General features: G+C 47.4%; 1 protein-coding gene across 1 annotated transcript; it reads left to right on the plus strand.

Annotated features, from left to right (window-relative positions):
* Positions 1 to 783: 783 nt before the first annotated feature.
* Positions 784 to 6,724, plus strand: LOC121639478. The gene is made up of 2 exons (XM_041984720.1): positions 784 to 1,017; positions 4,853 to 6,724. Exons 1-2 carry the CDS (start codon positions 856 to 858, stop codon positions 5,372 to 5,374), a joined length of 684 nt encoding a protein of 227 aa, XP_041840654.1. The 5' UTR covers positions 784 to 855; the 3' UTR covers positions 5,375 to 6,724.
* Positions 6,725 to 14,185: the final 7,461 nt, after the last annotated feature.

Raw genomic sequence — 14,185 nt, forward strand, 5'->3', positions numbered from 1 at the left:
GAGTTCCCAATTCTGATACGGGGAACAAGGGCTGATTATCATCCTTTTTCAGCTCGGGACCTGACAGGTTTGGTCTCAGAGCTCCCTCAAATATCCGCAGGAGGAGGCAAGTGGATTAAGGCTTTGGAATCAAACACGGCTGGAACATTTCTTTCACTGGGTGACATCAAAGCTGTCCTCGCTCAGGTTTTGGGGTTGTCTAAAATGCAGCAGTTTTTCAGAGACAATGAACTGGACTGGATTTTGAGTGAAAGGGCAGATGGAACAGAATTAGCAGCCTATAAGGGGGTGATTTGGCAAGGAATACGCAAACAGTACCCTAATAAAATTGATGTTGATGCTTTAAAAGGGGAACCTCTGAAGGACGACCAGAACCCAGCAGCATACATCGATACACAGTTAAAAAGGTGGCGTCAAGAGTCTCAGAAAGATGTGGAAAATGATCCTATTTTGCTCACTCTTTTCAGAAATGCAGTCATCGATTCAATGCCAAAGGATGTCAGCAGACGTTTGGAGGATGTCGTTGGTCTAACATCTAAGCCAGCGCAACAGTTCCGTGATCATGTGGTTCATGCAGTAACCCGATACAGGAAAGACCTAACTAAGACTTCTGAACAGGACCTCCAGATTCAAAGGAAGCTGGCACAGATGCAACTAAATGATTTGCAAGGCAAGCTGAAAGAAAAGGTTCAAGCTGTTGTGTTCACAGATCCAGGTACGGGACGGACTGCTGGAGTTCCTGAGTCAACACAGGCCGCTAGGGGTCCCCAGCCGTTCGTCCTTCATACTCAAGGCTTGGTACTCCCTCGTCTGGGGCGTGGCAGGGATCCAACCGCTGCTGGTATTGTGGCATGTATGGACATTTTGCAAGGGCGTGCCCACGGCTTATGCCCCTCCCAGCAGGTGGTCCTGGAAGAAACGGAGGCTTCCCTAGAAGAGGTGGAGGTGGACCCCTGGGTGGCCCACGACCAAGACCCTCTCAGTTTTAGGGGGGTCCCGAGGATCCTGCGGGTAAAGGTTCGTACCCATTGATTATGCATACACGCACCGACCCCATGATAAATGTCCAAATTGAGGATCGACAGGTCCAAATGATGATTGACACGGGGGCGACCCATTCATGCATACAGGGATCCCTTGCCAAGAACCTTCCCATGTCAAACAACTTTGTGAAGACAGTAGGATTCTCGGGAAAAAGTCAATTGGTTCCGATTACTGCTCCCGTAAAAATAAAAGTAGGTAATGATGAAATTAAAATACCCATTTTGGTCTCGGACCAAACTCCTGTCAATCTGTTAGGAAGAGATGCACTTTGTAAACTCGGGCTCAAAATTTTATGTTCACCTTTGGGCGTATATGTGGAAAGTTGTGGATTAAACTTACAAATGAATGCCCAAGCAGAACCAGCAAATGTTTATTGGCTGGGGAACATAGAGGGGCCTCTGGGTTCGGAGTTGGAGAAATGGAAGGCATGCATGGAGGCCTGGGCCCTGGAGGGTTCTCCACCAAAATTACCTCCTCACTGTACAATGTTCTTTGATCCATCAGCCAGCTCAACCTTTCAGGATAAGTGGGAAAAGGAGACGGATGGAGTGATGGTTAAAATACAGGCTCCATATATCCTGATTGGAGGCCAGGGTGCAGCATTAAAGGTAAACCGGAACACCTTTATTGATAAATGGTACTGTGTTACTCAATCCTTACCACACATTACACTGTTGGTAAACCCAGGATACCATTCAAGGGACCTCGGTCCGATGGTAAGAAATGCAGAGCATTTAACATAGAACAGTACAGAGAACCCATTAATCTCTCTTTCAGAGAATGGATCAATGTTAAGAATTAGGTGTGACCTGTCATTACAAGCAACACCTCAGCTGGTGGTGCTACCAGGGAAAAACATAATGATGACATGCAAAACCAACCCCCTTGGATTTAACAGTGATCTGGAAACTGATATTTTAACACAGGTTCCGGACCAACTGTGGTCCAGACATGAGACGGATGTGGGACTGGCAGTTTCAGCCAGCCCAGTTACTGTCAAATTAAAACCAGGTGCAGTTTTACCTTGGCGGCCACAGTACAAACTTAATCCCGCAGATGAAGAAGGGATTGGAATCTTAATTGATGGTTTTTTAAAAGTAGGAGTGCTGATTGAGATTTCTAGTCCTTGTAACACCCCAATTCTTGCAGTTCTAAAAGCAGATAAATCAAAGTACCGACTGGTCCATGATCTAAGGGCAATCAATGCCATTCTTGAAGATGTCGCTGCAGACTTCGCAAATCCTCACACACTGTTGAATGCCATCCCTACTAAAGCTAAGTTTTTACAGTAGTGGATCTTTGTTCAGCATTTTTCAGTATCCCTCTGGCAGAAGAGTCACGATATCTGTTTTCGTTTACCTTTAGAGGTCGACAATACAGCTACGCCAGAATGCCCCAGGGACTGACAAGCAGCCCCGCGTGGTTTGATCGTGTGGTGAGTCAGGATCTACAGGAGCTGGATTTGAGCGGCGTCCTAATCCGGTATGTAGACGATATATTGATTTGTTCAGACACCATTGAAGATTGTCAGCGCGACTCGATCAAAGTGCTGCAGAGACTGGCAGAATGTGGACACAAAGCTTCTCGGACAAAACTGCAATTCTGCCAGCCTCAGGTGGAATTCCTTGGCAGAGTAATCTCCCATGGAACAATAGCTCTGTCTCCTGACCACCTCAAAGGCATAAGTCGAGCACCGCGTCCACAGACATGCGCGCAACTAATGACCTTTTTAGGTATCACAGGATTCAGCGCGGAGTGGTTGGAGGACTACGCAGTAAAGACGGCGCCGCTTAGGGAACTCCTGAAGTCCTCTGAAGCCAAGACTTTAAAGAAGTCTTTGGAGTGGACCACAGAGGCACTGTTGGCTTTTGATGTGCTCAAGCAGGAACTGCAAAATGCCCCAGCGCTGAAAATGCCAGACTATGATAAAACTTTTCATCTTTATGTTTCAAACAGATGTAACATGTATGCAGCGGCTGTATTGGCACAAGACTCATGTGCTGGTGGAAGGAAACAACCCATCGCTTACTACAGTGCAAGGTTGGACGACGTAGCACGAGGGTGGCCCCCCTGCTACCAGGGCCTCGCAGCTGTTCACATGGCGTATGAAAAGGCGTCTGCAATAACTAAGTCATATCCTGTGGTTATTTACACCCATCATAAAATCACAGAGTTGATCAATCACAGCAAACTTGTTCTGACAACAGCACGTTGCCTTCAGTATCTACCATTGCTCACCTATCCAGATGTAACAATTAAGAGATGTGAGACCACAAATCCTGCTAATATGTTACCTTTTGAATTTGAAGGTGATACACACGAGTGCGTCGCTGAGACCACGAGGTACACAAAACTGAGACCGGACTTGGAATCTGAGCCGTTGGACGATGCACAGGTCACGTACTATGTGGATGGGTCATGCTTTCGAGACCACATGGGAACTCACGCAGGCTACGCCGTGGTGCAACAAAAGGAAGGGACGTTCGTGACAGTAAAAGCTGAAAAATGTTTACAACCTTGCTCTGCACAATTAGCTGAATTGTATGGACTTACTGCAGCTTGTGAACTTGCTAAAGACTCCTCTGCTAATATTTACACAGATTCAGCATACGCTCACGGAGTCTGTCACCTGTTTGGAGCAGTTTGGAAACTGCGCGGGTTTCAAAAATCAGATGGTAAACCTGTTCGGCATGGGAAACAGATTATGAAGTTGATCTCGGCCATGATGCTTCCACATCGATTGGCCATTATCAAGTGTCCTGCTCATCGAAAAGACAACTCCATCACCACAATGGGAAACAATGCGGCAGACGAAGCTGCAAAGCACGCTTCAGGTTGCAAGGTCGCCGTCTTGGCCCCAGCTGTGGAGTTGGAACCATCTGTCACACCTGATGATATCACATTAATGCAAGCGCGTGCCAGCGCGAGTGAACAAAACATGTGGGAAAAAAGGGGTGCTACAAAAGATGGGCGAGGGTTATGGCGGTCACATACCGGCCTGATCGTCGCTCCAATCTCACTTTTGTCTCTTTTAATTCCAGAGTGTCACAAACCAGACCACTGTGGGCGAGATGAGGTGATACATCGAATACAACAACAGGGTTATTGGGCGCCGTACCTGCAGGCACTGGTGACGGATGCGCTTAATCGGTGCGAGATATGCTCGCAAAATAACATTCGAAAAGGTATTGTCACCCCCACAGCGCGAATTCCTGTCCCGGAAGGCCCGTTTCGTCATCTGATTTTAGATTTTGTGGACATGTTGGTCCCGGTACACGGTAAGCGCTACCTTTTGGTGGTTTTTGATCATTTCAGTCGTTGGGTGGAGGCCACTCCGTCAAAGGACATGGGGGCGGGAACAGTCATAAAGTTCCTGGTCCGTGAGGTGATCCCTAGGTTTGGCCTACCATCCATCCTTTCATCAGACTCGGGACCAGCATTTATCAATAAAGTCTACGAGGGCGTCCTGCGTCAGCTGGGAATCAAAGTCCGCCATGGAAGTATCTACACTCCCTCCAGCCAGGGAGGGGTGGAACGAGTGAATGGCACACTTAAAGCAAAAATTAATAAGATTTGTGCATGTACTGGTTTGCGGTGGCATGACGCATTACCGCTGGCCCTAATGAGTTACCGCATGCAAGCTCATCGGGTCACACATTTGTCTCCTCATGAAATGTTAACAGGTCGCCCTATGCCGGGTCCGCAGTTTCGGGGTCCTTTCAAAGGACCCCCGCTGGAGCAGTTGGAGAAGGAGCTGCACAGTTATATGAAACAGTTGTCTGCTATCCATAAAGCGATTTATTTTCAGGAAAAAGCGAACGAGCCAAAACCAGTCTCTGTGACATCTGGTCCAGTGGTGCCCGGGGATAAGGTGTACATTAAGGAGTTTCGAAGAAAGTGGAACACTCCTAGACGCCAAGGTCCTTACACGGTGGTCCGCGCCACACCGACTTCGGTCCAGGTTGAGGGGAGCGTCGCTTGGCATCATCTGAACCATTGTTCGTTGGCACCTACGACCAACAACTGCAAAACGGGCCCTGGGGACTGGTCGGACTGTACAGCGTTCTCAAATGACCAGTCCCCCAAAAGGGGAAGTATCGCCTCGCATGCATCTGACGAAGATAGTCCTGTCAGGGCAGATTCAGAGTTCCCGCCCGATGATGTTGTGGTTGACATTCCTTTGGTTTCTTCTTCTGGGCGAGACAGGGATCTCGGCAGGGACAATTCAACCAATCCGGACCCGAAGCAACAGTCACCACGTCGTCCCATCACCAGGGCCTTCTCAAGGAAACAGAGGGGCAACTGCGCAACGAGGGAGCGACCTCAGTGACCAAGGGGAGTACGACTCACATGCCAAATGTCATTATCGGTCAGGTCTCTTGCCGGCGTGCACCCACACACATCTATACACTACCCGTGACTCAGTATTTCAGACAGATGTTGCCCTTTTGGCACAACATAGGCGGAAAGTAAGATCAATTAAGGAACAAAATGTAGAGGGGCATAACATTCCAGTGAATCCTGGGAAGGATGATAAAAGCGGTGCTCAGGAAGGAGAGGTTTTGGGGTCCAGGCTAGAACCTCCGGACTCAGACTTAAGTGTTTATGTTCCTACAGCTGCGCCGGCCAAGCAATGGGGAGTTCACTTTGTAAAGGAGGGGCCCACTCCCCCTCTAGCTGTGGTTCCGGCCCTGGAGCCGGATAAGGTTGGTCTTGAAGCAATCATTACTCCACGCCCACAGGCAGGAATAGGTAACCATCAGTCAGTACCAGGAGGACTGGGGTATGAACACTTAGCACGTATAACATCCTTAATGGTTGACCAGGTATGGGCTGCTGCTTGGAACACACTGGAAGGTCTATTGGAGATTGGGAAGGTTGTAAGTTCTTACCAGACCACAGTTAACACCCCTGTTGTGAATAAAGTTGATTTTACACCTGAACCGCAGCCCACCGTGGTTACTGATGGCCAACCAGACAGTGGGGTGGTTGAGTCATTCACTCTTCCCCCTCTAGGGTTAGATACGTTGGTAAATAGTTATCATGATAAAACATTAGAGGGGGGGGAGGATGTAAAGGGGCAACCGGAAGTACGAGGGTTTAGACCTAGTGAAGATTACTTATGGAAGGAAGCGATGGCCAACACTTGGTATCGCTGGGCTTGGCTGTCAGTAAAGGAAATGACATCGGAGGAATGCATATGGTGCTCAAAGGCGCCTGGAGCCCCTCCGGTTGTTGTCCCAGATAAGTACAACTCTTGGGAGTGTGCCCAGGAACAACGCCGGGTGTGTAAAGAGGAAGCGTTCAAGTCTACAACAACGAATGCTTTCTTCGGGCTCCCGATGTGTGGTATGAAGTGTAGATTACTTTATGGGGCCCAGAGGATGCATGGTTATTTGAATAAATATAGGGGTTACAAAATCCAGGAATTGTGTGAACCTTACCAGGTGGCAAATACCGCCATGGCCCCTCCCACGGTTTACGAGGTGGACTATAACGCCGCATACGAGTGTTTTGCCAGCGGAGGATTTCTCCAGCAAAATGGGATAATGGTGGGGAATACGACGGTAAGATGTAATGTCACATGGGTATTATCATGGTTCCCAGAGTCTGGTGTGTCTCCTCTCTTCATAACAAAAGCAGTATGGTTTGAAAACCCGGAGCCCCTACATCAGGACTGTCAGAATATGTCAATCACGGTTCCAACCCTATTTTGGTTCGGAGACCAATCACATGCGGTCGCTGATAGCTTCTGGTTATGTGGAAATAATCTGCTATGAAGCACCCTACCCCCCTCTTGGGTGGGGTTGTGTGCTACTGTTCGCTTAAAGGTGCCAGCTATGGTGGTATACAATGGTGTAAATAATATTCTTAACCTGAAGCATGACAAGGGCGCGCTGCGTAGAAGTAGGCGTCAGGTCTCAGGTTCTCATGGGGTATATCGGGATGCAATTGGAATTGCTAAAGGGATTCCTGTGGAATTTTCGGCCAGGAATGAAGTAGTGGCCGGCATAGAATCTATACTACCATGGATAACTGTGAATAAAAATGTTAACTGGATAAATTATATCTATTATAATCAACAGCGGTTGTTTAACCACACCATCGAGGGACTGAGTGCACTAGGAGAACAGCTGCATGAGACTAGCAGACTCGCACTTCAGAACCGGCAAGCACTGGATTGGCTTCTGGCAGATAAGGGTGGAATATGTCAAATGTTCGGGGAAGACTGTTGTACTTTTATCCCAGCTAACACAGCGCCAGATGGTTCTTTTACCTCTGCCATGGAAGAAATAATACGGGTGGGGAGAGAGGTGCGGGAGCACGCTGGGAAGAGCGACTGGTCCCTTGATTGGTTGGACCAGTTAATGGCTGACTGGAAAAATGTATTGATAAAGGTGGGAGTTGGGTCAGCTTTGGTTCTGATCCTTCTTTTCTTGTTTGGCATGTGCATCGTTCCCGCCCTGAGGAGAGCATGGAGTACGAGTCTCAAGAAACAGACATCCTTCATCATGGCTGCCCAATTGGTCCGTACTGAGTTGGACCTGTGACGTCTCAATAGAACTACAGTCGGTTGGACAAAGGGTCGGCAACCTGTGACGAAAGGCTGGTGACCCAACACTCCTGTTTGCCTCCGGCCTGGAAAAAGACTCTATCTTGTGTTATTCACGTGTGGTTTTTGTAGTCAGAAATCCTCTGTAATAGGTTATCCTTGTGAAAACAGATTGTAATGGAGTTTCTTTGTTGTGTGTGTATGGTTACTTGCTGTCATAGTACTTAGAAGGTCTCATGCAGGGGTCCACTGGCCTACCCGTGCCTGAGTGTCAAGTAAGATCAAAAGTTACCGGTGCTCGCCCAACAGGGGGGGCACGGGGGAATTTTTTTCTCCCTTCGGGGTTTTTTTTCGCCCTCGTACGGGAGGTTCAGATTGGCTCCTATGTTATGCTTGAGACCTGCGTGTGTGGACAAGTGTGCTTAAAAAGGTTTTCCCTATTGTAAGTTTCAGAGTATCGTCTTAGGGCCGATTACTCTGAAATATTTGAAAGGGGGAAATGTGGAAGTTTGAATACTTCAGAGTTGAAAAACAACAGGTGCAGTTGCCCTGGTCAGCACAATATTAATAGGATGACATTATAACGTGATATCAAAATGATGTCAACCAGTCAGCCCTACAAGGCTGCGTGCCTGTGTGTGTGTATACTGAAATAGTAACAGGCAGGCTATATAAGCTTGGGAGAATAATTGTACGGGGTCTTTTGTCCTTTGAGGGTGTCCCCCGGTCGGCCAAATAAAGGATCATTAAAAGACCTCTGTCTGCAGACTCTTAATATCAGCAGCCCTTTTGATAAAGAATTTATCTACGACACCAGCTGGTCAGGAAAGCACACCAGCGCCTCTACTTCCTTAGGAAGCTGCGGCGAGCCGGACTAGGGAGCGCTGTCCTGAGGAGCTTCTACCACTGCGCGGTGGAGAGCGTCCTCTGCACCTGCATCACCGTGTGGCACGGCAACTGCACCGCCGCTGAGAGGAGGGCTCTGCAGAGGGTGGTAAAGGCTGCACAGAGGACTATGGGGAGCAGCCTTCCCACCACCTCAGACCTCTACACAGCACGATGCAGGGGGAGGGCCCTCCGCATCATGAAGGACTCCACCCATCCAGCACATGGACTTTTCCAACCCCTCCCCTCAGGCAGGCGGCTGAGATGCATAAGGAGCAAGACCACCAGGTTCAGGAACAGCTTCTTCCCTGAAGCTGTCAGACTGCTGAACTCTTGCCATGCCCTGTAGACCCCACCCTACTTCCCCACCTCTGAACACCAGCCCAAACCCTGCTGCCCTGCCCCCACCCCCCCATCCCCACCCCAACTGAATCCCCCCCACTCCGACAAACAGACCTGCACTGCAAACACTTTACTCCCCCCAGGGGAGTTCCTGTCCACATGTTTACATGTTTACCTGCTGTCCATATAAGTGCAATATCATTAATATTAATATCAGAAATGTTATACTTTGGACTATCACTACCTCATGCACATACATACTTGCACATATTTATCTAGGCTGCACATGCAAACTGGGCTCTTTAGTGTTTACTGTTATTTTTATTTAAAAATTTTGCTGTTTATATTCTATTGTATTTAGCTTATATTCTATTTATATTTAGCCTATATTTCTATTTTTCTTCATGTCTTATTTTATTTCACTTATTGCCCTCCTTCTTATGGCTCAAACCGGGACCTCAGTTCTAATTTCGTACCATAAACATGTAAATGTGAGCTGGTATGACAATAAAAGTTCCTTGAATCCTTGAATCCTTGAATAACAATGATAATAAATATCTTTAAAAGAGCCGATAATGTGCTGCAGAGGCAGCAAGTATAAAATAAACAGTAAAGGACCCAGAACAGACCCCTGTGGAACACCAAAATCAAGACCTGAAGACGAGGATTTAAACTTAGCAGCAGCCACGGAGACTAATCTCCCAGAGAGATAAGAGGGGAACCATTTAAAAGCAGATCCTGAAACCCCCACCCAGCGTCTCCGCCCGTCCAGCAGGATGCGATGATCTACAGTGTTAAAAGCTGAGGTCAAGTCTAGTAACAATAACACAGAACAATGACCTGCATCGCTCTGCATCAGGATGTCATTGGTGACTCTGAGCAGGACTGTTTCAGTGCAGTGAGTCCTGCGAAAGCCAGACTGAAAATGATCCAGGACATGATGCGTCTCTAAAGCAGCTGTAAGCTGTAACCTTAGCAACAATTTCTTCTAAAATTTTAGAGATAAATGGCAAATGTGAAATAGGTCTATAGCTGCTAAAGATGGAGGGATCAAGCTTGGGTTTTTTTAAGAGTGGATGAATGACAGCATTCTTGAAATAATCAGGAACTTGACCAAGCAGCAGAGAGGAGTTAATTATTGTGAGGACACGGGGACCAATAGCCCGGAAGACATCTTTAAAAAGGGATGTAGGTAGAACATGAAGAGAGCAGGAAGATGCCTTCATTGAGCCAACTAATGTCACCAGCTCGGATAAAGAAACAGGTGAAAATTTATCTATAATCACAGGCCGAGCTGGACTGGGAACAGACAGAATCACCGCTGACGGAGAGAAAGAGCTTCTCACTGTTTTTACTTTATCAGAAAAAAAGGCCAAGAATTTTTCACAATCCTCATTTGAAGCAATAGGAACAGCAGGAGCAGTAGGAGTAATTAATTTAGTAATGGTGTTAAATAACACTTTAGGATTACCACGACTTTTTGTGATTAGATCTGAGAAATAGGCAGCCCTTGCATCTTTAACAGCATCATTAAAGGAAGCCAGGAGATCCTTCAAGTAAAGCAGGTGGACATGCAAACCAGTTTTCTTCCACAACCGCTCAGCTCTTCTACAGCAGCGTTTTAGACAGCGAGTGCTGTTGTTTAACCAAGAGGATAACTTAGCAACAGAAGCAAGTCTAGTTTTAACAGGACACACTTTATCTAAAATGGGAAGACTAAAATCATTAAAAAGATCAATGGAGCGATCAAGGTCGTCATCAGAGGATAAGACTAAATCAAAAGCATCAGAAAAAACACCAGCAGTAGAGGAGTCGATGATACGAGAGCTCACCTCTCTCTGAACAGGAGAGATCGACACAGGAAAGGACAAATTAAATAAAATACAGAGGTGATCAGAAATAAAAATGTCCTCAGAAAAAAGACAATCAATATCCAACCCCAAAGTAAAAACAAGGTCTAATGTGTGGCCTTTGGCATGTGTGGGCACAGACACATGCTGGGTAAAATTAAAAGAATCCATGACACTGATGAAACCTCTGGCAAAGAGGTCAGAGTCATCATCAACATGTATGTTAAAATCACCAACTATAACCAGGCTGGACAGCTTCAAAGTGGAGGATAAAAAGTCACTAAATTCAACTAAAAACCGACTGTTTGGACCAGGTGGACGGTAGACAATCGCGCAGTAAAAGGGGTTTTTATCGCCCACTTTAATCAGTTGCAGTTCAAACGAAGCAAAGTGTCCGACGTTCACGGATCGACATGCAAAACGGGTCCTAAAAACTGCAGCAACTCCGCCTCCACGGCCAGATGTCCGAGGCTGACCATTGAAGGAGTAACCAGCTGGGCAGAGTTCAATGAGAGATGAAAAGTCCGAGGCGCGCTGCCAGGTTTCAGTCAGAAGCAGGAAATCAAGATTTTTAGAGAGAATTAAATCGTTCAACACAGAAGTTTTATTTGATGTAGATCGGGCATTAAGGAGAGCCAAGTTCAGAGGGGCCTGTTTTTTTACAGAGACAGCCCGAGTCAAGGGCCGCAGGAACTGTGGATTAACTCCATGATTCTCTGGTAATCCATTCACAACGGGAAAATGAGACCAAGCAAACGAAGAGTTTGGATGAACACTCCGAAGATAGCAAGGCCTCAGAAGTCCAGGCCCTGCATGTCCAGGCAGGGACGCGGAGGAAAAACTCTCACCCATGGAAAACGACCGAGCACAGTTGACCATGAACGCTCGACGTCGCTTACCGGACACTCCACGCTTCCAGAGCAACCTGATCATCACCTGGACACCAGCTCTTTTTCCTCTCCTCCGCGGTCTGCGTGATCCCGAGACGCCAGATGAGAAACCAGCCTCCGGGAGCTGAGAATGGAGAACACCAGCGCATGGAGATGAGGTATCCTTTCCGATCATGAAAGATCCGATGGATAAAAGTGTCAGGCGGTCGTAAACTATAGCAGCAAAAATGTTAGTGGAACTAAGCAAAAACAGCAGAGCAAGAAGCAGCAGTAACGCCGCTTTGCTAGACAGACAGCTGCCGGTAGCGGCAAAGCCAAACACAGGCGCCATCATACCCGGTAAGAGGGAGGACCCTTAAGCCCTTAACCCTCCAGAACCACAGCCAGATCCCACGGTGGTACCAGCGGTCTGGACACAGGAAGGAGCCTGCATGCGCCCTTCATAAAGCGGCAGACCAATGGGTGCTGACTCGCCATGTGCTTCTCAAACCCCACATGACAGGCAGCAATAGCTTGCCAAATACACTTTTACCGTGGAGAAGGCATTCTTCCTGTCAATCAGGTCCTGCAAGAATAACAAAATCACCCCTACTGGGCACTGAAGAGGAACGTGGCTGTGTCTATTGCACCACTCCACGAAGACCCCCCACTTAGAACCATACAGAGATCTAGTGGAGGGGGCTCGAGCACTCTGTATAGTGGAAATCACCCGCTGTGGGAGTCCCACAGCTGACAGACTGAGCCACTCAGGGGCCAAGCCCACAGTGCCAGGCGTTCTGGGTGTGGGTGGAAGACAGTCCCCCTCCCCTGAAATAACAGGTCCCTGCGTAGTGGGAGTTGCCAAGGCTGAGCATGCAGCAACTGATATATCTCTGCCAGCCAATACATGGCAGGCCAAAGCAGAGCTATCAATATCAGTGTGTGGCCGTACTCCCTCACTCTGGCCAGAGTGGGGGGTATCAACGCCAGGGGAGGGAATGCATGAAGATGCCCGGGCGGCCAGACGTGCGCTAGTGCGTCTACGCCCAGGGGAGCATCCATGCTGCGCAGAGAATAAAACAGAGCGCAGTGCGCATTTTCTCTTGCACTGTTGGTGCCAGACCAAAGTCCTCAACCCCGGCCAGAACCTGGTCTGATGTTGTTCGTCGCAGAGGTAAATCCAACAGGAAATTTAAAGCTCCAGCACTCACTCCACCACCTGAAGTCTCACTGCACAATAAATATGATGTGTTGAGTCATATTAAAATGAATGATGATGAATGTAATGCAAGGATTTATCAAAATTCAAGAAATAGCCCTAAAACTCAGCCCAGGGCTAACCAGACCAGGAGGAGAGGCCAAAATCCCACAAACAGGAGGACTAGAGAAGCTATCGGCGCCTCCACACAAAAACAAATAGACACAATTCTGATTGGGGACTCTATAACACAGCATGTGAGGATGGCAAAGACGGAAAATTTAACACTTTTTGATACATCAGTCAGGGAACTGACAGAGATGTTGCCGACCATTCTGTCCTCACATCCAGATGGTATGAAGATTATTGTCCACACAGGGTCTTTTGATATTCTGAGGAGGAAAATTGGCTCTGAGATCCTTAAAAAAGACTTTTCTCTACTGTTGGAGAGACTGTGTCAGTTGGGAGCACACCATGTTTACATTTCAGGACCCATTCCTACAGCGGGTAAAGGAATTGAACTTTTCAGTAGGCTTCTTGGCCTGAACACATGGTTATACAACGCATGTATCACCCATGGGATAAAGTTCATTGATAACTTCAATATCTTTTGGAACTGTAAGGAGCGATTCAGACCTGATGGTGTGCATCCAAATCTAACTGGATGCAGATTACTTGGTGCACACTTGCGTCATGCTGTTGGGACGGCAAACCCAAACATGAGTGTACAGATAAGAGCGAAGGACACAGCCGAGAAGCGATCAACTCCCAGCTCTCCCCCCTCACCAGACCCTCTTCTCCACATCACTCAAGGTCTTAAAAGGATGTCTCTATCCAGGTCTGAACCCCAGCGACCACCATCTACCAAGAAATACAGGGCTCCCCCTCCTCCCCCTCCTCATCCTCCTATTAGATCATCTGTCCTGACCGAGCAGGGCATGGGAGGAGGTTCCCAGAGCAGCAGAATTCACAACAAAGATAACATGCCATGATGCGTTCAGGGTCCTTGCTGTAGTTTTGCTACTACTGACAGCTGTTCTGAGATCAAGCCTGGACCCAGTAGGATTCCTGTGTTAGTTAGTAAAATAAGGAATCGAACACGGTCAGCTTGTGGGGTGAATCGATCTAATCTGTTAACTGTACCTTGTATAACTCAGAATACAACAGAGACCAGTGTAAACTTCATAAAGCTAGCTGTACTAAATGTTAGATCTCTGTCCAACAAGTCACTGTTAGTTAATGACTTCATCATTTCTCACAGTTTAGATTTTCTTTTTCTGACAGAAACATGGTGAACAGAAGACACAAGTGCTACAGTTCTTAATGAAACAGCACCCCCTCATTTTAGTTTCATGAATAAATGTCGAAACGGGAGGAAAGGGGGAGGAGAAGCTGCCTTATTTAAAGATTCATTCCAGTGTAAAGAAATGTCATTTGGTGATTT

Source organism: Melanotaenia boesemani, chromosome 5 (assembly GCF_017639745.1).
Source record: "Melanotaenia boesemani isolate fMelBoe1 chromosome 5, fMelBoe1.pri, whole genome shotgun sequence".
NCBI lineage: Eukaryota > Metazoa > Chordata > Actinopteri > Atheriniformes > Melanotaeniidae > Melanotaenia > Melanotaenia boesemani.

What these genes read in the sequence shown, in the direction of transcription:
- LOC121639478 (XM_041984720.1), top strand. Translation starts at nt 856, where the DNA reads ATGGACATTTTGCAAGGGCGTGCCCACGGCTTATGCCCCTCCCAGCAG. An exon ending in CGAGGATCCTGCGGGTAAAG is followed by an intron (nt 1,018 to 4,852) that starts GTTCGTACCCAT and finishes ATTTATTTTCAG; the next exon opens with GAAAAAGCGAACGAGCCAAA.